At 42.6% G+C, this 23,711-nt stretch overlaps 1 protein-coding gene across 2 annotated transcripts in view; it reads left to right on the forward strand.

The window, feature by feature from the left end:
* Nucleotides 1-11,514, forward strand: part of MSMO1 (methylsterol monooxygenase 1) — an 18,087-nt gene extending 6,573 nt beyond the window's left edge. For both annotated transcript variants that reach the window (XM_019521747.1, XM_019521748.1), the window contains exons 2-6: nt 5,392-5,690; nt 6,782-6,930; nt 7,906-8,032; nt 8,555-8,709; nt 10,504-11,514. In XM_019521747.1, the coding sequence (XP_019377292.1) occupies nt 5,436-5,690; nt 6,782-6,930; nt 7,906-8,032; nt 8,555-8,709; nt 10,504-10,702 (885 nt within the window). In that variant the 5' untranslated portion in view covers nt 5,392-5,435 and the 3' untranslated portion in view covers nt 10,703-11,514. The remainder of the gene's footprint in view (nt 1-5,391; nt 5,691-6,781; nt 6,931-7,905; nt 8,033-8,554; nt 8,710-10,503) is intronic.
* Nucleotides 11,515-23,711: the final 12,197 nt, after the last annotated feature.

The raw sequence follows: 23,711 nt of genomic DNA on the forward strand, positions 1-23,711 counted from the left end.
TTTTAAAATTGTGGAGTCCAGAATTGGATGCAGTACTCCAGCTGTGGCCTCAACAAGGCGACATACAGTGGGAGGATGACATCCTGGGATTTGCTTGAGAAGCATCTGTGGATGCAAGCCAGCATTTTGCTTGCTTTACCAGCTGCAACATCGTATTGATGGCTCATATTCATCTTGTGGTCAGTCATGACCCCTAAGTCCCTTTAGGTGGTGGTGCTAACAAGTGTAGCACTGCCAAGCCTATAAGCATACTATGGGGCTTTTTTCCAAGGTGGAGTACCTTGCATTTTTCAGTGTTGAACGCCATCAGGTTTGTCTGCCCATTTTCTGAGCCTGTCTAGGTTGGCTTGGATCACCATCCTGTCCTCGGGTGTGGATGCTTTACCCCAAAGTTTGGTGTAATTGGCGAACTTGGCCAGTTTGCTTCTGATACCAATGTCCAATAAATAAAGATGTTAAAGAGTATAGGCGCAAGGACAGAGCCTTGGGGGACCCCACTGGTCATGACACATCACGATAATTTACTTCCGTCGACTACCACTCTCTGGGTCCGACCTTGGAGCCAATTCTCCAGCCATTGGACTGTGATGTAGCTGAGGCCGCAGTTGGCCAATTTTTCCATGAGGTGATCGTGGGACACCAGATCAAAGGCCTTTTTTTAAATCAAGATGTATGACATCAATCTCTTTTCCCTTGTCCAGGTGATATGTCACCTGGTCATAGAAGGAGATGAGATTGTTCAGGCAAGACCTACCTGCAACAAACCTGTGCTGGCTATCCCTCAGGATGTTGCCATCAGCCAGTTTGTCAAGAATGGTCTCTTTGATAATTTTTTCCAAAATCTTCGCTGGGATAGAGGTCAGACTGATAGGTCTGTAGTTCCCTGGATTTACTTTCCTCCCTTTCTTAAAGATGGGCACCACATTGGCCTACTTCCAGTGTTTGGGGACTTCACCTGAGCGCTGTGAGTTCTTGGAGATCTGTGCTAGTGGCTGAGCTATAATGCCTGCCAGCTCCTTAAGCACCCTGGGGTGTAAACTGTGTGGGCCAGCTGACTTGAAGGTGTCCAGCCTCTCAAGGTGTTCCTTCACATGGTCTATATTGATGAAAGGTAACAGTTCTTCCTTGCCCTTGCAGCCCCGTACCATATTGAGCAGGGCCGTCCCTTGGGGCTGGTGAAGAATCAGTGCAAAATACTCATTAAGCAGGTTGGTTTTTTCCTGGGTGTTGGTTGTCAGTTGTCCCATATGGTTTAGCAGGGGTCCAGTGCTACCTTTGTTTTTCCTCTGGATCCCCACATATTGAAAAAAGGACTTTTTATTGTCTTTGATATGTGTAGCCAGTTGGAGTTCAGTCACAGCCTTGGCTTTCCTGGTCTGCTTCCTACAGGTATGGACCAGTGCAGAATACTCCTCCTTTGAGGTGGACCCAGCCTTTCCATCCTTTCTAGGTCTTTCTTTTTAGATGCAAGAGGTCTATTAGTTTCCTGTGGAGCCAAGGGGGCTACTGTGCCCTTTTGCTGCCTTTCATCCAGGATCGCTCCCTTGAGGAGCAACCACTCATCGTGAACTCCCCTCCCCCTCAGGTTGTGGTCCCTTAGGGCCTCGCCAACAAGCCTTCTGAGCTTGTCAAAGTCAACTTTCCCGAAGTCAAAGACTTCGGCATTGCTGACTGACTTGGCAGCTTTACGGTGGATGGTGAAGCTGATTAGCTCGTGGTTACTGTCTCCCAGCTTCTCTTAGATTGTTAGGTCATCCAGTCCAATTCTCGGCTCAAAGCAGGACCACCCCCAACTACATCCATCCCTGGAGGATGGATCTGTTCATGGCTAGTGAACAAAACAGAGAAGTTTCCTCTGGCATCTCCAATCCACCAGTAAACGGTGGATGCCAGGGAGGGGGTGGATACCCAGTTCAGTGACTGTGTATAGCTGGCACTGGCTTAAGTGGCTGACACAGGCCTGTTTGTTGTTTTCAAGGGATTGGGGGCCATTACCCATCAAGAACTATAAACCTCCATTAGAAAGGCAAGCCACTGAGAAAGTAACAACTAATTCCTTGGGATAAAAGAAGGGCAAAACAGGAATAGGAGTGATGGTCAGAGGTTTAAAATGAATGCCCCAAGCAGGGATATGGAGCAGAGTACACTGAACAGTAACTACTTGCCTTCCAATTGGGCCAAGAAACCAGTGGGCACTGCCCAGTGAAACTCTGCCCAGAAATGTGTCATTCTGGAACATGGGCCAAAGCCCACCAAACAGCTGTAAAAGCCTGCCTTGATGAAGGAGGCTACTAAGGGCCTGTCATTGATTGGGATAACTGAAAGGCAGAATGGGATAGGAGTAATGGTCAAAGGTTCAACATGAGTGCACTGAGAGGGGGCACTGAGCAGAGTACACTTGACAGTGTCTAGTGGCCCTCAAATGAGTCCAAGGAGCCAGTGGACACTGCCTAGTGAAACTGTTTGTGTGGACCAGTGTCCAAGATGGCTGCTGATCTTGAGCCTGGCCCAGAGAGCGGAGGTGGATAGGCAGGCAGGCTAACCCTTCCCTACCTGCTTCTTCAGGACCAAGAGTAGGGGCAGCCACAAGCAAGAGAGAGGGGTAGTGGACAGTGAGTGGGGATCTGGGTTGCTGGGGAGTGTTGGGGAGCGGTGGTCCTGATTTGGGCCAGCAGGGGAGGCAGATGGGGTGTTTACAGTAAGGTGTAGCTTGAAGTGGTTACACCTTTAGCCTGAGCTGGGTAACATGGATCAGAGATAATCCTGTCCTGGAGTGGTATTATTTTAAGCTGCCTGAGTGCTGAAAACTAGTTTCAGGTGTTAATTTGAGGACAATCCAGGATCCGCCCAAAATCACTGTGTAGCAAGGTCGTTACATGCACTGAAAGGATTCACACGAGCCAGCACTTTCAGTACAGAGGTATCTAATAGGCCAACCCTTATGTAATAGAGAAGAAAGGAACATGTCTGAAACCCTTTCTCCTGGAATTACAACTCTAAACTAGCCCAAGCCCTTTCCTAGTTTAAGCACCAAAGTTGTGTCTTTTCCTTTTTCAGATGTTACCGGAGAAGAAGTGGGTGCAGCTCATTTTCTTTACATCATAGCTTAGTGCAGTGGTTTTCAAGCTGTGTTCTGTGGAACCCTGGTGTTCTGGGATAGGTTATCAGGGGTTCTGCAAAGAGATTGGGAGGCCTGGGTCACCCTCACAGTAAGAGCTGACTTGAAGCCATGGAGGTGCAAGGGTAGGGGTTCCATGACAGAAGTGATACAAAAGGCTTCCAAACCCTTCAAAAGTGAAAACCACTGGTTTAGTGGCTAGAGCATTATCTTAAGAAGTGGGAGACCTGGCATTGGTATCTTCCTCAGCTGAAGGGAAGAGTTTATATATGCCTCTTCCACTTCTCAGGAGAGTGTCCTAACCACTAATCTAGAGCAAGGCTGGGGCAGGAATACTGCATTTCCTGTAAATAATAAGCAAGAAGGAGCATGACTGTAGCTAGTGGTCAGGGCAGTCTTTCAGAGAGGAGCAGTCCTCACTTTCCATCTCTAGTACAATTTATGCATATTTATTCAAAGATCATGTAGTGTAAAATATAGACATAAAATATGTATTTCTGTAATTTATTTATATAATTGGAGCAGGAACCAGAACCTGGGATACACTTCTTCACTTGAGTGACATCATCAGCTGGAAATTATTTTGTCTCTTTGGCCTTCTGACTCTTGCATTCCTTACTGTACCATAGCAGAGCTTCAACAGGAGGGAAGGAGAGTACCTCTCAGATTTCACAGATTTCACAGACATTAGGAGCTGGACTCATGAGATCATTGAGTCCAGCCCCCCTGCCATAGGCAGGAAGTCAGCTGGGATCAAGTTACCCCAGCAAAAAATACATCCACATGTTTTTTGAAAGAGTCCAGAGTAGGTGCTTGCACTACGCCTCTGGGAGGAGTTTGTTCCAGACCCTGGACACGCACCATAAAGAACTTATTTCTTATGTCTAGTCTAAATAGGCCTTCCAGGAGTTTATGGCTGTTAGACCTTGGGACCTCTGTTTTAGCCTTGGCTCTGATCTGGTAGTTAAGGCATTCAGAGACAAGGATGAGAGCCCTTCTTGTCCTTTGAGTGTTTTAACCTTTCCCTAGATTATTCTGAGGATGCTACTCAATGTATATAGTTAAATTATTTGCTTTTAAAGCAAGAGGCACTGAGTGCTGTGTATTCTACTGAACCCACAAGCTGACAATGTTGGGCCAACTTGGATTCAGTGAAGTCCTGCATTTGGGACAGAATAATTGCACATGCAAATACAGACCAGGAAATGACCGACCAGGCTGTAGTACTATAGAGAAAGAGCAGGTCTTTGGCTCTGTTGAGGCCTCACCTAGAGTACTGTGTTCCTTTTTGGGCCCTATGCTTCAAGAAAGATATGGGCAGATTGGAAAGAGTTCACCGGAGAGCAACAAAAATTATTAGACGCCTGGGAAGCATGGTGTATGAGGAAAGGCAGAAAGAAGTAGGGTTATTTAGTCTGGAAGAGAAGACTGAGAGGGGATTTGATAAGTCTTCAAATACCTAAAAGGTGATTTATAGAAAGGATGGGGAGAGGTTGGGGTTTTTTTCCTCTGTGGATGTAGGGGGCAGAACTAAGAACAATAGCCTCAAGATGCAACAGAGGAAATTTAGGTTGAACATTGGAAAGAGCTTTCTGACTGCAAAGGTGGTGAAGCATTAGAAAAGTCTCCCTAAAGAAGTTATGGAATCTCCATCCTTGAAAATTTTCAAGAGCTTGGCTGGACTCGCCTTGACTAGGAGGGTGGTCTAAATGACCTTATGAGGTCCCTTTTTATGTCTATCTTTCTTCCTGTTGGCTTACTGAATTGGGTACCTTGAAGGACATAGGTGTAGGGTTGCTGGCAACAACCTGCCAAGATGATAGCATTTATGGGCATACAGAGCAGTAGCAGTATAGATATGGAAAGGTCTTCACTGACAAAACCTGGGGTTGTTTGAAGTCTTTTATGTAGGTGCCTAAATTAGGCTTCAGTCCTATTTTTAGGTCTTGAATTTTCCTGAGGTTTTTAGAATTTGCAAAATAGAAGCTTTCGTTAAGGATTCCCTGAACTAATTTATAGTGATATCAGTTATAAGAAAATCATGGGTTGGGATTTGTCCTTTTACCTTCTACTGCTTTTAGCTGACTTCAAGTCAACTAGCCAGGGTGAATCTTCTGGCTCTATTTACTTCCTAGGTTTTGTATTTCCAATAGCATATACATTTCTATAATTTCCTTTAAGTGCTTAATTTTTTTAAATATGTGTCTGTTGAATAGATTAGATGACAAAGCGATGCTATTCAAATAATTATTACCTTTTTCAAAATTTTGCAGGCTAATTCTAGAATACAGCAGAGAAGCTGTGTGATGTTTGAGCAATGGCAGTGAATGAGGGTACTACTATCTTAAACTCTGCTTACCTGGCTGTGGAATACATAGACTCTTTTTTACCTGACAATCCGTTGCAGCAACCATTTAAAGATGCTTGGAACTATATGTTGGATCATTACACCAAGTTCCAGATTGCAACCTGGGGATCACTTTTAGTTCATGAATTTTCATACTTCTTGTTCTGTCTACCTGGATTTGTCTTTCAGTTTATACCTTATATGCAAAAGTATAAAATTCAACAGGTAAGACAAAGATTTATGACTTCCTTTTTTTTCCCCCCAAGTGAAAATTTTATACATTAACTCCATGTCTGAGAGGTGGCTAGGGTGGAAAGGGAACAGAGAGAAATTAAAATCTGTTACAGCAGTGCATTGGGTAGATCATCCAATTTAAATCACAGCTAGTGCATTATTTTTATTTTCCAACAAAAGAATGGTTTAGAAATGTAATATTGTTCTTCCTGAAGAACACTCCCATCATTATCAGAGCTTGCCTTTTTTCCCTCCTTCTATGTACTCCAGCAAAGCAAGGGATTTCTTACAGAGTTCAGGAGCTTTTTCAGCCCTTAAATTCATAGAATGTTATACCTGAGGGCTTTTTTTTTTTAAATTTTTGTTTATGAAAACAGCCTGGCAAGTCACTTTTCATCTGGAGTAGGCTAGTGCTACTATGTCATCCTATTAGCTCACTAATATCCCATAAATTCCCAGGGTAGACAAGATCCAAACCTTTTTTTTTTCCTTTAAAAAAATCAGGAAAATTGCACATCCTTTTTAGAAAGATGCATTTATGTCACAAAAACCTGAACAAGACATACCTCCCTACCCTGCCTCTAATCATGTTTTAAAGAAACAGGTGAACATGTATTAAAGCAGTGAGAATAGGAAAAGATCCTTCTTCATCCTAATGTACGTTCTTATTTTCTTATTTGTAAGTAGTGAGGGCACATGAGATGCAGTATGTTATGTAACAGATTGTGGCCACTCAAGACACGTTTGTTAGTACTCTACAGAAACAGTCCACTTGAAACTTTGTCATGACTAGAACTTTCTCCAAAAGCACAGCTCTTTACTACTAACAGAAATATCTATCGACTTTTAGTATAGTATCTGTCAAACAGAGTTGGGAAGCTTTATCCTGCAGAGGTCTGTCCTTGAGTAGAAACCAGTGATGCATAGAAACTCCAGCTAGTTTATTACAATGCTACGCCTCTGACAGTAGGTTAGGGCAGGGAACTTGCTCAAGGCTGACTTTTAAAATGACACTGTGTACTGATTATTGGGTTTTTTTTGTTTTGTTTTTTTTTGTTTGTTTGTGTTGTTTTTTTCCCTAGGGTACACCAGAAACCTGGGAAAAGCAGTGGAAGTGTTTGAAAACGCTTCTCTTCAACCACTTCTTCATTCAGCTGCCTCTCATATGTGGTACTTACTATTTCACAGAATATTTTAACATTCCTTATACTTGGGAAAAGATGCCAAGATGGTAAGTAGATAGTTTTGTTTTTGTGTACTGCTATTTTAACAGTTCTAAAAGAATAGCTGATGATGCGTTAAAAAGCTATCATCTCTCTTAAGGAACTTTTTGGTGTATACTGTCACTTCACCCTGGATTATGAATCACTAATGTATCTAATCAAGCTCTTCTTGAATTTTAGCCATTTGACTACAGTAGGAGCAAGGTCCCTGGGTTTGGTAGCATTTCAAAAGCCTACAGTATTGTCTGGAGGGAGCAGAGGCTTTGATTTAACGCCAAAAAGAGAGGCCCAGTGGCTAGGAATAAATATTCACTTGCTTGGGTCCTTGAGATGATGACTTTTAAGTTCAGTGATTTTTGGCTCCTTTCTACAAGTAACACAAAGGAAAACATTAACAGCTTGTTGCCAGCAGCATTGTGTTTCTTGGAGAATGTCACCTGTCTGCTCCCTGGTCTTTGACTCAACATAGTTTTAAGGAAAACCCCAGATGTTTTGAAAGTACCTTTTCATTACTTCACTTCAGGGGAAACATGACACTAATATTTTTACAATAGTGGATGCGGCTTGACTTTTGCATGGTGTTAGGTGGTTCTCTTTCTAATACCTTTCTGATGTTGCTTTCTCTTTTTAAAAAGCACTTACATGTTACAGTTAATGAAAAATTAAATATACTGTGTGTGTGTGTGAGCGAGAGAGGTAATATTTTAAGAGTAAAACTAAAGCATGAAGCTGTATATTAGCTCACTTCTGTTTCTTTTATTGATGGAATTGTTATAAATGACACTGATTATATGTGCTGTTACCTAGTTACTAAAGGAAAAACGTGTATCCCATGTTTCTGGAACCTTTCTCTAAATGCATGTGCTTACTGGTGTATGCAAGAATGGCTTAAAGGCTGTAAGGTTTGGCCTGCTGAAAAAATGGGCTGTTTTTCAGATGTAGCTTCATTGAGCTATAGTTAATTTGCGGTTTTACTTTCAAAGGTATGTTCTGCTTGCTCAGTGCCTTGGATGTGCGGTGATTGAGGATGCCTGGCACTATTTCCTGCATAGACTTTTGCATCACAGGAGAATATACAAGTACATCCATAAAGTGCATCATGAGTTTGTAGTATGTACTACTTGAATATTTTCTAATATGTTTAATATAACAGTATCAGTACAACATAAATATAACGCATTTCACTTCAGAATGTTTTGTTCTTTCAACATGGGGTTAGGGGGAGGTTAGTCCAGTTTGTAGTCTCCCCAGATATTTCAGTTCTGTCTCATTTGGTCCCTTTTAAAAATGAAGGGAATGACTGGCCATTTTCAGTTCACTTCCCACACCTGGCACTTGATGATGTATTATTATAACAATATAACTGGTGTATTCAGTATAAAACTATTTTTCTATGTGAGATTACTCAACTCTCCAGCCCCACCGTTTTACTGGTGGGGGAATTAAATCCCATAGCTATCTAACTCGAGCAATGTAACTCCTAGAATTGGGTCACTGTCTTGCCAGCAAACGTATCCATAATTCTGTATGGGTATAAATAACATTGTGGATGCTTTTTATTTTGGGCTATAATAGAAAATGGCACTTTCAACTGAGTGCATAACTGACTTTTTTCTTTCTTTCTTTCCTTAGTCTCCATTTGGGATGCAAGCAGAGTATGCACATCCCCTGGAAACGCTGATCCTTGGAACTGGCTTTTTCATTGGAATTTTAGTTTTCTGTAACCATGTGGTTTTTCTGTGGGCATGGGTAGTATGTCGCTTGATGGAAACCATTGATGTACACAGGTGAAGAACATGCTACTGCATAGTGATGTCTGTTCCTGTGCTTTTATAAATTATTATTTACTTTTTAAGCCATATGTGCGCTAGTGTAGGAGAGCTTCTCCCAGTCTACAAAACCAAGCTAACATAGTTCAGGCCAGCTTGAAGAATTGTAGGCTTTTTTCTTTCCAGTATTTTTAGGTTGCCTTTTACCCAAAATGACTATTCTTCTTTTGTAGAGTTAATAATAAAAGACACTATTTTGAGAGAACCAAGAACTTCTCAAAGTTTAGGCTAAAAACTAAACTTGTCAGATTTGGCAGAATTGTACCACAGCTCAGTCTCTGTTTTTCAGGAAAGACTTGAATTTTCGGCATGTCACTTGGACATCCACACTTTCTGAATGTATTACCTAATACCTGCTAGCATATGGGAGACTGGTGATTTTTTTTTTAAACAAAACATGAATGTTTAACTTTTTTATGCTTCAAGTGACAATAACTTCAAGGCAACCAACATCGCTCCACAGGGAGCTTGCTCCAAGGAATACTACTTGTAGAGTGTGTTTCATCATAGATACTTTTAATTTGCTTCCATAGCAAAAGTGCTGAAGTTCTTTCAGGTAGGATCTCCAAAATATTACTGTGCAATTCAGCCACTTCACCCAGGCCCTCCAGCAGAAATAAGAGTGTAGGGGCTTTTTTGATGCATGTTTATGGGGGAGAGCTGTAAATCTTGATGTGGGGTTGCTGAGTGAATAGTGTAATCTGATACCAAACATAGTGACATTGGACTTAGAAACACTTCAGTGATATTAGGAGAAAAAAAAGCACGCGTTTAGAATCTGTCCATTCTAAAAATAGTACCCATTCTTCAAGTGCTGAAATAACTCTAGGCATCTGTACATGTGTTCCAGGGTAGGGGAGGGAGGGGTGCTTTAATTAGAGCAGCTCTTGTTTGGTGAGCTTTAGTTACAGCACCCCCACCACCATTTTGAAATGCAGGGATGCTGAATGCATATGATGTGGAGGCTGCTGGAGCATGCTAATTAGCATTCTCTAGCAGACTCAATTAATTAAGTCTGTGGAGCAGAACTCTGTCACATGTATAGGTGCCCTCTGATATTAATTTTGTTGCATTCTAATAGCATCGTTTGAACCTTTATTATATGCAACTTACTTTAACCAGCCAAAACTACACTACAAAAAGAATGCTTCATGTGAGCAGCTTGACAGTCGGCTGAAAGCTGTTGTTTCTATCAGGGCAAAAATCTAGGTATCACATCTCCGCTAGGTGGTGCACAGTGCATTTGGATATCAGTTCCATGAAGGAGGGAAAGTCCATCTTAAGAGGCATTTTCCTATTTATTTTTTCTTTTAGTAGTAACTGCTTCATTATAAAATACTTTAATCTTGGCTACCTTATAGTCTGATACTGTGTACTGGATCAGATGCTGTGTATGATTCCACCCAGTTGTATTGGTGATTTGTATTTTGGTGTCAGATTGTCAGTCTGACTCTCTGAAAAAGCAACACTTTTAATAATAGATAATGGTATCTAAGATACAGAACTTCAAATGCTCCTACACACATTTTTATTTATAATGTCTTTTGAGGTCCTCTTGTTCTAATGAAGTCATATTGCCCAGTGTTCAAGTAACTTTCAGTATTTTAATTGAAATTAATAGTATCTTAATTTTAGTGGTCTTCTAAAAATGTAGTAGAAGTAGTAGAAAACTGGTGTTATAAATTGTATTTGAAACAAAATGTCAAAACTATATATTAACATTGTGATTTTTTTTTTTTTTTCTTTCTCTAGTGGCTATGATCTACCTCTGAACCCTCTGCATCTAATACCCTTTTATGCTGGAGCTCGTTTTCATGACTTTCATCACATGAACTTTATTGGTAATTATGCTTCAACTTTCACATGGTGGGACAGAATCTTTGGTACAGACTGTCAGTATATTGCCTTCAAGGAAAAAGGGAAGCAGGAGTCAGAAAAGAAGGTTGACTAAATCACTCACTCAAACTCCCACAGATACAAACTGCTGCCATCTCTTTTGGGCTAAAACTGGCAATTTAACACTTGATCACAGAATAACGCAATATTTTGCTTTTAAAAAAGAAAAGCAAAATTTAAACATATGTCTTGTTCCTTGGCTATTAAGTGGTAAGGAAAGCCTTTAACTATCTTATGGTATCTTCCTAATTGGAATGCATTTCTATTTTATATGTGAGCATTGCATATATATTTTAATTATATATTTAAAGATGAAGCAAAAAAAGACAAACTACTTGAAAGCTTGTCATTTTTTGAAGGTTTTTACTACATTTCAAGAATATCTGTATAATGTTGTTCTATTTGGATTCATGTAGAACTCTAGCTAATGCACTGAAATTGGACTTTTTTTTTAATTGCAATATCAAATATAGCAAACACTGAACTGATACTAGCACTGCATTTCCATCTTGAGCAAATGGATACACTTGTTTAGAAACTAGAACAACTCTCTTGATTTTTAAAAAGCTTGGTCAGGCCATTTTATAAACTGAAAATAATTCATCTGTTAATTCCAGAACAGTTAGCTATACCTGGACTTTTTTGTAGGAACATTCCTGGTGTGACTTTGACAAGTAGAAAAGGATACAGAATTTTTTTTTTTTTTTTTTTTTTAAACTTCAAGAGTCTTTCTTGCTGCTCTTTGAGGTTGCTCTGTCAGTGTACTTAGCATTTATATTACAGTCTCCTCTGTATTTGTAACTGCTGAATGACTTGTTGCTATATTTGCACTTGTGGCTGACACAATAAACGTGATTTTTGGTTTGATGTGTGTATTCTGTATCTTTCGTAATTATAATGTGAAACAAAGGACAAAGTATATATGAGGAAAAATTACCCCAATTTGCTTAATATTAATAAAAAAGGATTATTCCTGAAATTTGCAATACTTTTGTGGCTGTGCGGTAAACATTACTGGGACGCTGGCATTAGAAGATATTATAAAGCAAAGATGTTTTTCCACCGTGTAGAAAAACAAGGGAATATGGAAGAACTTATGGCCTTAAGACTGCACAGGGATACATCTGCTTTGCACTGTACATAGGAGCAATTGCTAATTATTTTGATTATACCATATATACATTTACCATCTTGCTGCACTCCCATTACAAATTAAGACTTAACCCCAGTAAGAACTAAAAGCTATATTTGCCAAAGGGACTTTGGTACTTAAAGTAGTAGTTAGATTCCCAAGTTTAAAATGTAGTTCCTTAAAGCTCCTGCTCAGTTGCTACGTAATCTAGAAGTCTCCTGAACTTCTGCTGCTCTGTATGTGCAGAACTACCCAAATTCTAAGACCTGCTGAATTGCTCAGCCCCCCCAAAATCTGGTAGAATTCTCAAAGTAGGCATTTCTGCATCTGCTCTAGCCTGGAAGCTCTGAGAGAATTTAGGAGGTTATAGTTTGCACGGTTAGAGTTAGGAAGAAGAAAAGATAGCATTCACATTCCTAGGCTTAATTAGGTTAGTGATCAAAGCACTTACCTGGCATGTATGACCAGACTATAAATAACACCTTTTCTCTTTGCTTACAAGATGTAACACAAATCTATGACTTGTCACTTCCATAAAAGAGCTCCAACTGTGATGCCATAGGGATTGTTAAGTGTATCTTTCAGCTGCTACGGTGGTTTTATCTTGTGTAAAATGAATGAATATTTAAGTACCTTGAATAACATGCTATATTTACAGGTTAGAACAGTCTTAAAATTTGAGACATAGTTTTTAAGTTCCTGCTCCAAATATGAAATAAAAGGAATTGAGCATCTCTCAAATCCAAGTGAGTGATATACCTGCCACTTTTTGCTTGAAACTACCAACCTAACTTAGGTCATTAACTGCAGAAGAGAATTCACAGTTGAGAATCCTGAGAGAGGCAGACCCCTTCCTAGCTTGGAAGCCACCTAGCTTGCTGGCTTCTGTGACACTTTCCTAAGTGTCTAGACTTCTGTAATGTGTGAGGGGAAACTCATGCACCTACAGTGTAGAGGACATTAAGTTCCCCTAGGTGCAAAAGCTCCCAAGAGTTGTATGTTGTGTTGTGATATCAAAAGCATAACACTTCGTTTCAACCCTAGGTTATACAGATTTTTAAGCATTTCTACACTATGCAGACCTACCAAAAACTCTAAAATAATGAAAGTCTATGTGTGCTGCTTCCCTGTGAATGTACCATAAGCACCCCAGCTCAAGAGAGGTTGTGGTCTTGGTAGTAGCCATAGGAGATGTCCACTTTGTTCATCTGTGCTCTGTACTGAGGACATGCAAGGTGGTGTGCTTAAACTATGGCTTTGTACAGACATTCAGTTCCTCTTGGGAGAATTGCCGCTCCCCCAGGAAAAACCATGAGTGTACTGATGTTCAGGCTTTTTCTCCCAGAGTAAAAATGGCCGCTGCAGGAGAAAAATGTGTGGTTGTTCCCAGGTTATATCATTCCCAGGGGAATTTCTGGGAAGCCAAATATCTGAAGTGCTGTGGCTTCTCTCAGAAGGCAGCATAGTCCTGCTCCATCAAGGAGCAGAACATGCCCCTTCACAACCCCACATAGTGCTGCAGGGAAACGTGCAGACTATGGACAGTCTGGGTCAGCCAGTCAGTGTTGCCCTAGGCCCTGCTGTCTCTGTTGCCAGACCAACTCAGGGAACCTGCAAAGCCTGCTGAGAAGTGTGCACCTGCCTCAGCATTTGAATGTCTACATGCAGCTCTAGGTAAGTTTCTCTACCAGGAGAACACACCTGGTTATTTGAATGTGTGTATGTAGCCTATGTGTACTATCCTTTGCTGATGTCATCAAGGGCCTCTAGCCTCTGCCACAGATTGAACAACTTGCCCAGGGCAGAAAAGTTGATTCCTCCAGATCTGTACTCTCTGCATTTTTATTTTATGAGACTATCAACATGGAATTGCCTTCAGTAGTCAAAGTTCATTCTGCCAGAGCCCAGACAATTTCTATTTTCTCCCTGCATAATTTCTCCATAGCTAATACCTTCAGAGTGGCCACTGACAACTCAGTATAGATTTAAACACTAAGTAACTGCAGAAGCCTCCTAAGGAGATATTAAATTTGTTAAGGTGGTCCTTTAGTTGTTTGCCAAGAACTTTGAGATTATGGGTATGTGCTTTGGAGTTGGCCATTGAGAATGTGGAGTGTTGCTCAAAGCAGGAGGAGAACTTGAAGTTTTGTTTGTTTTTGCTTGTTGTTTTTTAGTTTTTGGTTTTTTTTTTTTAGGGTTTTTTTTTTTTTTTTAAGACATGCTGTTCACATACACATTACTACCCTAAGAGGGAAGGAAGGATGCAAAGGCCTTAGTGGTACTGCTAAGGCAAAAAATCATGGAGCTTGAGCTGAAATGCTTGGTGCACAAATACCTTCAGTGAGGATGTAGGATACTACATTTCTAAGAGTTCTTGCAGCTACTTATTTTGATTCCATAACAAGCTGGGCAGGAAAAATATTTATTTCTAAATATTTCAGAGATGCTGCTAGACTCAGAGAAAAAAAATAAGGCTAGGACAGATGTCAGAAGATCACCTCGGTCTAAACCTTTCCAGACAAGGGTTTGTGTAAGCTGCTGTTAAAACCTTTTAAGGGTGAAGATTTCTCGGTAAGGAGAAAACATCATTATGCTGCTGGCTATGTATTTATATGGCCCTATCTCAAAACAAATGCTCCCAACTCTTTTTCATTTTGTAAACAGGAAGCAAACGTTATCAATTGTATGACTGTGCACGAGGTGCCCAGTTAAGAAAAATGTTTAGAAGGCTTCTTTTTAGAGCCTGCCTACTTCTCAGAACCCAGTTCTCTCAACCTGAGCTACATGGATGAAGGTAGTGTGACTTGAAGATTCTTTCTCCTGAAAAGTGGACACTGCTGGGTGTCCTGGACATGTCTCCTCAGACAGCCAGGGCCTTTCGTGTGTTATCTCTGTTAGGGGTGGATTTTGGAGTCAGGGATATACATAGAGCTACAACCCACCCTCATGTACCCTATAAATGCACTGAAGCTCCAGTAAAGTTCAAAAGTATATTACTCTACTTCACGGTCAGGGCGGCTAGAATCTGGAACCAGCTTCCAAGTGAGGTGGTGCAGGCTCCCATCGTGGGGGTTTTTAAGAGGAGGTTGGATGACCACCTTACTGGGGTCATTTGACCCCAGTGCTCTTCCTGCCATGGCAGGGGGTCGGACTAGATGATCTGCTCAGGTCCCTTCCGACCCTAGAAACTATGAAACTATAAACTTGGGCTCACAACAAAAACAAGATTAACACTAGGAAATGTACATAACATCAAGCATTAACTACATACACTGGTTAACTGCAATACACCATAAACAGAACTGTGCAGGGGCAGTGAAAGGAAGCACTGGGATCTTCACAGGCTCACTGAGCTGGAATGACAGTCAGGCCCTCAGTCTTTTCCCTCAGAGGGTACTCACTGAGCCTGAGAGTGCGGGAAGGGTGATAATTACCGATCCAATGGATGATCCAGGTCCCAATCCAATAATGCTTTTACAGGTAACTATCTAATTATAATCCAATCTGATAAGTCACCCCTTTCTCTCTTGCTCTCTCACTGCTACAGTCACTACTCATATGCTTCAGACACGCAGGTATCACCAGCCAGGTAAGCTCACACACCATTTAAACCTCAAGTACTCTCAAGCCTCCACATTGCATTCGTGCGCCGAATCATGCCTCAGGATTTCTTAAATACTCACCAAAATCACACCATGTGTCAATCATTCTTCTCACCAATCGTACGTGCACACGACACCCTACTCTTGTGCTCTTGGCACTCAGATGTAACACACAGCACTCCAGCGGACCACACAAGCTACTGCACAGGCTCTCTAAATGTAAGTGGGTCACTGATATCATCAAGGTGGAAAGTCCAGCTATTCTGGAACCTGCCCATCCCTAATCAATGTGTGCATGCTCAGGAGCAATCTCATGTTATGGACCACACTCAGCACTCCCTCCTACCAACTACTGTATTTACTCCAATCTAAGACAAGTTCCCCCCAGGAAACTTGCATCAGGGATTGGGTTGGCAGGGGTGGGGTGGGATGTGCAGCATTGCAGGTTGGGGATTGGAAAGGAGCTGGGCAGAGGTACAGGTCAGGGATTGAGTTATGGATGTGGCTGGGGTTATGGTGACTGTACAAGTTGGGAATCAGGCGAGGGATAGGGTGGCAGCATCGGTTAGGGATTCAATGGCAGCACTCTCAAGGGATGGGGCAACAGCACGTGCACATGTGCTACTGCCCCATCTCCTGACCCATGTTGATTGGGCAGCAGTGTGTGTTGCTTCCCTATTCCCTGGTCCACGCTGCTGCAAAATCCCCTGCTTGTGCTGATTGTACGTCTTCTGACCTGCACTGCTGCTGATCAGCACAGGTCAGGAAGTGGGGCAGCAGCATGGGTTGGGAAGGGGAAGCAGCACACACTGCTTTCCTGACCCATGTTTCTGCCAACCGGAAGTGTAGGTCAGAGGATGCTGCATCAGCAGATGGGAGGATTGAGCTGGGGATGGGGCATCAGTACGAGTGGGAAATAGGGTAGCAGCAAGGGCTGGGGATGGGGTGAGGGGGCAGGCATCAGGTCTGTAGGCAGGAGCGATGGGGGACAGCAAAGGCACACACCAGTTAGTCTACTAAAAGATATCGGATTGACCCACAGATGGCATCCCAGGCAGCTATGTTGAGCTCACTTGGAGCCTCACAACTCCACTGCAACCAGTAAGCCTCAGGCCTCTCAAAGATCTTAGGGGTCTGGGCTTTCCCCAGCCAGGACTGTGCATGTGTGTGGTGGCTGGAGGTTATAAGGTGCCTCCTACTCACCTTTCACCAGAGAGGTCCTCAGTCCTGGCATCTCCTGGGGGGCTGCCATGCTGCCAGCAGTCCCACCAGGCCTCCCAACCCTGGCAGGGTGCAGTTTTAGGTCATGCCCAGGACCTGGGACCTCCTCATTTCCCATAGCCCCGTCTCATACCTCCAGGTTTGTCCTGGCATGGGAGCTCAGAAGGGACATGTTCTTCCCCTGCTGGCTGGTGATGTAGTGAGTGCCACCTCCAGTTCTGAGAGTGGGGCATTAAATGGTTCGGAAACCAGAAACCAAAAGGAAATAGATGTGGATGAAGTGAGGAGGGTGGTACTCAATCTGTCTGCATCTGGAGCTTTGGGAACCCCAACGGCAGGAAGTTCACCAGCTGCTCCACCAAACCAGGATCCAAAGAAGTGCAGTGGGGTGTCACATCCCCAGCAATGCTGAACACCTGCACCTGGAAACACCTGCCTGGGTTGTTCCCAGGCAACTGTGGCCAGATCCTGCCACATCTGTCTGTGGTTTGCCCAGTAGGCTAAGGGGTTGCACAGCAGCGGCTCCATGACCTCAGTAAGATAGGCAGCCACCAAGGTCTGAGTGCTACCTGCCTTATTGTGGGGTCTGGTGCATCTAGACCCCACCATGGAAGCCATGCCCCTGGCCCACATTGGCAGCGCCTGTGGTGGAGAACAGACTGGCTGGTGGATGGCATGCTGGCACAGGAAAGTGGATCCCCCTCTCCCACGTCTCCCTACCTGTGCCCTTCTGCCTCCTGGACTCTGTTCACCAGGACCTCCATCCAGTGGTCCAGGGTTTTGCTGCTGCATGCGCTCCCCTTCACCCTTGGTTTGCACATAGCCACCTGCGCGTGGACTGTACTGGACTGCAATAGATCTAGATGTTTCTTGATGCTCTCCTTCAGCCGCTTCACCAGTGCCTGCACCTCTAGTGACAGCGGCTTGCCCCAGCCAGGAACATCGATCCTCTGGAACTTGTGCATTTTGTTTTCAAGTTCCCTCACTACAGGGATCACCTGGCTCAGGAGGGCATCGCCACTGCTGAGGCTTTTGGTGGCCTCAAGGAAGGGCTTGAGGACCACCAAGATCTGGGAGATGCTATCCCACTCAGCTTTAAGCGAACCACTGATCCCAAACTCTCCATGCAAGGCCATCTCATGGAAGACCTTCTGTTGTTCAACCAGCCTGTTGAGCATCAGGTATATGGAGTTCCACCAATTCTCCACATCCTGCATGATTTTTTGCTACAGGACCCTCAGCTCTGCCCGTTTCTCCCACAGCATCTTGCCCCCTTTGATGCTGCGGTGGAAGTAGCCTGCCACCTTCCTGCATTTTGAAATCAGGTGGCTGGTTTTGATGGCACCCTCACCATCAGCCCTGTCCCCCTCCAAGGCATCCCTCACTATGAGGTACAGCTTGCATGCCACACAGTGGGTGCCAACAAAGTTGGCATCATGGATGGCCTTGACCATATTGGCCCCATTGTTGGTAATCATGAACCCACAGGTGAGCTCACCCTGCCCAGTGAACACCCCTGCACCATGTGGTTCACGGCCCCCATGATCTCTGTTGCCGTGTGGGACTCATCCATCACCTCAGCTTGAAGGAGAGCCCACCGGCAAGCATCTCCCCAATGCTCTGGGTGACCTCGCTCGCCTTGCGAACTCACCCTCCAGAAGCGGCATGGCTCCTAGTTGTTGAAAAGAGGCTGTGTCTAAGTTTTGGAGGGGTGGGGGGGACTTGGAACTCTCCCTCTGCCCCATCTTCCACCCCAGCCAGAAAAGCAGCTGCCTGCCATTTCAGCACGCTTCATGTTTGGTGTGCTGGAAAATATGTGTGTGTTTCTGTAATGTAACGTATGTATTTATGTACTGTATAAATGTATGTTCTGTAATATATGTTGTGCTTTCCTGCACAGTTTGCATTGACTGTCAGGGAAAACACAGATTTCTTTTATGTGGAGAAATAATTACAGATAATAACAAAAAGGGGATTTGGAGGGAGGAATAAATTGAAAGGAATGGATTAGGAAAGGGTATTAGGGTATTTCAGAAAGGATTGGATTGCACTTGCTAGGAACAGATTAGCAAGTAGGAAGTGAGAGCCTTCTTGATGCTCCTGATGCACCTGGAGGATGCAGCTGACAAAGGCAAAGCTGACAAAGCTCATTTCAAACAATGCTTTTATGCTCCTCTGTCCTTCCCTCAGAGCACTGGGATTGGAAGGGACCTCAGGGAAGGATCACAGTCACTGGCCCGCTACACAGTCAATATCAGGGCAGTCCTTTCCCCCCTTTCCCCCCTTTGTCCTTAGTTTGTATTTCCCTGCAAGCCCAGCTTTGAAACTCAAAACTCTTTGAAATTTTTGAAATGTTTCGAGTGCTCTTGTTTCATTTTGAAGGTGTTTCGAAGCCTTGTGTTTCGTTTCTGTTTCGGTGTTTCAAGCTCGAAATGTGTCGAAACACCTTCGAAATGAAATGTCCGTCGAAATTTTGCACAGCCCTAATGCACATGTAGCATGGGATGTCGTGAAATGAAATGGTAGATTATAGTACTTGCTCCCTCCAGGATCATTTTGGTCAGACTTCAGCCATTTTTAGAACATTTTATCAGGTGTACATGCCTGTACACTTTTTCCTTTGAAAGTCTTCAAAAGCATTTGGAATGTTTTTAATGTAATGTCTGGCCACAGCCTAGTATTTTAATGTACATCATTGTTTTAGTTATATTTTATTTTGATGGTTGTATTCATTATTATTTATTCATCATTGTGAATCTGCTTTCTTCTTTTACCCTCATGTAAACCCAGAACTTAATCCTCCACTGGAGCAATTCTGATACAAAGCCAGAATGAAAGCAGAATTTGATGATGCATTATTTCTTTAACATAATGTTTCTTTGGCTACTCTTACTTTTACAAGATGCAAGAGCGTTTAAAATGCTGCTAATTTATTTACTACCTATGTAAACACATTTTAAACCAAAAATATAAGTGGTGGATAACTGGCAACTCCAGGATGGGACTTCCTTCCTCAAGATTAATCCATATACCATAACTGTCTCTACCATTTTCTTAGCTGTAGATTCAACATTATTTAATCACAGCAAGTAGAATTCTGCCCTCATTAAATTAGCACTAGTTTAGCCACTGATTCCAGTGGGACCCGGATTTCACCAGTGCCTTGTATTCATGTGGGGCTGTGTTTGTGCTTGGCTGTCTGTCAGTATTTTAAACTGAACATACTGCTTGGTAGCAAATAGACCTATTGAAATTATATATGGAGTGATCCTAGTATCTGTATAATCAGCAAAATAATTTTTAATAGCCTGATATTAAGCACTTTCCTTGGTAATTAAATATTTGAAAGATTTGGCCAGCTGCATATGTAGCTGTTCCAGTTCTGTGGTTGCCATTATCAGATGGCACTGGACTGTCATGTGCTGTGTTATTCTTTAAAGCAGTCCTGAGGGTTGAGACGTCAAGAAACATCCTCATTCCAGAATTTTAATTTCGTCCACACCACAAAAAAAAATCCCTGGTTTTCTACAAAATGCTGTGGAGTCTACATTAATGTCTCTTGCACGGGGTCCTGCAGACAATATTAGCTTAGTTTGGATCCAGGCAGTGTGTGGTCCTTCCGGGGAGTAGCAACTTTTCCTGTGGCCAAAGCCTGCCTTCAAAAGTCTGCTGCTTTAATGAGGCCCAGCTGTGAGAACTAACCATACAATCTTTTAGGGTGTGCTCTTGGAATACCGTTTAAGGCAGAATGTATTGCACTATATTCTGACTTGCCAAAAAATATTTCACATACTGTATACCTCAAGATAATATGTACTTAAGAGGGGAAAACAGTGAAGTGTAGCTGATTATGTTGCTATCCAAATACTTTAAGAGGAGACAATTTTAGATGTGTAAAGAAAAGTTGAAATGTACTCTTCTGTAAATAAGTTTGTACATTCCAATAAATTAAGACAAATCTTCTATTAAGTACCTAGATTTTATGAATTTAGGCTGAGTGCTTTATATCAACATACACTTTTAAAGTACTGAATGCTGGTAATTCAGATTTAGTAAAATGCTGTGAGACACTTGGTGCTGAATAGTTCTATCCTACTAGTAATCAGGATAGGTGTGTGATCTACATGATCACAATTTTAATATATTAAACCACAAGCTACTACTGGTTAAGGGCCAAATTTAAACCCACAAAGCTTGAAATTCAGCCTCATGGGGACAAAACTCTGACTAATAGCAGCCGGACACATAATCTTATATATATGTTATTTGGAATTCCCACACTAGGAGCCTACTGAATATTGGGCCTTTTTCTCAACATCAAGAAGACTAAACTTCTCTATTGGTCTTCCCCAGGCCATCAGTATGATCCTTCACCTCAAATTACCATTGAGGGAAAGACCCTGGAGGTATTTGAGCGCTTCCCTTGCCTCAGTAGCTACTTTTCTTAGTGTGTGAATATTGATGAGAAGATCCAGTAACAGGATCCAGTGTACAAAAGCTTACTTCAGGAAATGGCTTTGGCATGTTTTTATGGATCACGACCTCCAGAAATACAGCAAGATCCAAGTCTGCATGCAGTCATCATCCCCACTTGCCTCTCTGGATGTGAATTATGGGTGACCTACTGCCATCATGTCAAGAGCCTGAGGAAGTATCAGCAAAGATGTCTCTGGAAAATCTTCCACATCATATGGGAAGATCACAGCACAAATACCAGCATCCTTGCTGAAGCCAATGTTACTAGCATTATGTCAGTGATCCTCAACCACCAATTTTGATGAACTGGACATTGTGTGCAGATGCCTGGCTTGACTCCCAGGACAACTGCTCTACTCCCTTAGCTGCCTGAGATTTTACAGTGGCGAGAGGAAGCACAACAAGGACAGATTGAAGGCATATCCTAAGAAATGGACAATGACATCAAGAGCTGGGAGAAGCTGGCTCCTAACCAACGTCAATGGTGCTACAACCTCAACCAAGTGGCCACCCACTTCCTGGTAAAGGGTCTTGCCCTCAAAGTAGAGGAGAGAGAGCAGAGGAAGGAAAAGGAGAGAAATTCCAGCCTATGACCTACTCTCCCCTGCAGAAAGACCTGCAACTTCTGTGGATGGATCTGTGACTCAAGGACTGGATTTCTAAGTCAGCTCAAGATCCATCAACAAGTCATGGTAGAGATCATGCTCAAATCAAGGGACTGCTAATGAGGACTAGACGTTAGAAAAAAAGGTTTCAGTTTAACTCTGAGCTGAAGCCCACCTTTTGTCTCCTTTGTGCCAATTCTACTGTTTCAACACTATTTTAGTAGTCTGCGTCAACTAATTACAAACTGTTTTAAGTGCCTTAACATCCTAATACACAAACCCATTAAAAGGATGTCAGAATCCTATTCTGTCTTTTATCTCTGACAATTTTCTCTTCTAAAGATCTGTCAGCACTGATCTCCATATCTAACAGTGAAAGTGGAAACAAAAAAGGAGTAGGCTACGGCACAAGAATTACTGCCAGGACAATCCTGGAGCTCACTCACAGCTTTGCCACAGACTGCCTGGAAGTTGCATAGGACACAATCTGAAAAAAAGAAAAATATCACTGGGGTGCCTAAAGGTGAGACTTGGATGGAAAGTAGGCACTGACGTCTAAAATTATCATCCTGAAAACTCCACTCAGCTGCTAACATCATAGCAGCAGGCTCCTTAACATCATAGAAGCCTCAGGCTTTTACATTAAAGTTTCTCTGATTTTGTGCAGGCCTAGAATGCCCCACTTTTAACAGGACTGATCAGCCTGGTGTCTGATACTTAAACCCATATAAGATCCAGAAATGAGGTGTAAATCCCCTGAAGGCTTGAGCTGGTAGATGTTCATAGACCAGGCCTCCCTAAAGCCTGAGTGAGCCATCTGAGGGTGGGATTTAGGACTTGTCCTTGTCTTCAGCATTTCTCTGTTGGCTAGCTCTAGGCAGCTGTACACAAAGAATATTGACTTGAGGCTGCTCCCTTTTCAGTTTACTGTCTGCACTGCATTGCATCCAGTGGCACTTCACTACCCCATGCACTGCGTAGGAAGTCTAGGCACCTAACAATTAATAGTTGAGGCACCTAACTTTTACGTATTCATGTGCTTATTGGGTCCAATACTTCAGACTTAATTTCAGATTATGGATTTGAGGTGCCCAGTTTTAGCCATCTAAGTCATTCACCTAAACAAGTGATCTAATTTTTAGTTCAATCCAGTGCTCATGGAAAGATTCATACCGACTTCAGTAAGCTTTGAGTCCAGGCCTTCCAGAGATGATGAATACCTGCATTTCTCTCATAAGTAAGTGTAAACTGAGTTCTCAGCATCTCTGAAAGCCAGTTCATCTTATTTAAGTATCTAAAGATTTATAGAGTTGAAGGCCAGAGGGAACTGTTATATTATATAGGCTAATCTCCTTAAATTTTACTCAGTTACTCCTGTAACACGAACTTGAGTTTAATTGAAGCATAAGTATTTGCCTTTCTAGAAGATATCAAGAGATATCTTGATATCTTAATCCACCATTTCCCTTGTAGTTTGTTCTAATAGTTAATCACCTTAATCTTAAAAAATAATTCCTTTTTCTGCTGTGAATATGATTGGTTTCAGTTTCCAGCCATTGTTTCTCCTTTGACCTCTGTATACAGAATTTCTTCCCTATGAGGCAATTTATAAATGGTTTCATAGATTTCATAGACATTAGGGCTAGAAGGGACCTTGGAAGATCATCAATTCCAGCCCCCTGCCCGAAGGCAGGAAGTCAGCTGGGGTCATAGGATCCCAGCAAGATAAGCATCCAATTTGCTTTTGAAGGTGTTCAATGTAGGTGCTTGAACCACCTCCGATGGCAGGCTGTTCCAGAAATTTTTCCTTGTGTCCAGCCTGAAACGGTCTCGCAGTAGTTTATAACCATTCGACCTTGTCATCCCTTGGGATGCTCTGGTGAACAAATGTTCTCCCAGATACTAGTGGTCACCCCTGATAAACTTATAGGTGGCCATCAGATCACCCCTGAGCCTGCGCTTTTCCAGGCTAAAGAGCCCCATGGCTCTCAGCCTGTTGTTGTAAGGTCTGTTTTCCTGACCTCTGGT

Source organism: Gavialis gangeticus, unplaced genomic scaffold, assembly GCF_001723915.1.
Source record: "Gavialis gangeticus isolate Ggan-Ray unplaced genomic scaffold, GavGan_comp1, whole genome shotgun sequence".
Classification (NCBI taxonomy): Eukaryota; Metazoa; Chordata; order Crocodylia; family Gavialidae; genus Gavialis; species Gavialis gangeticus.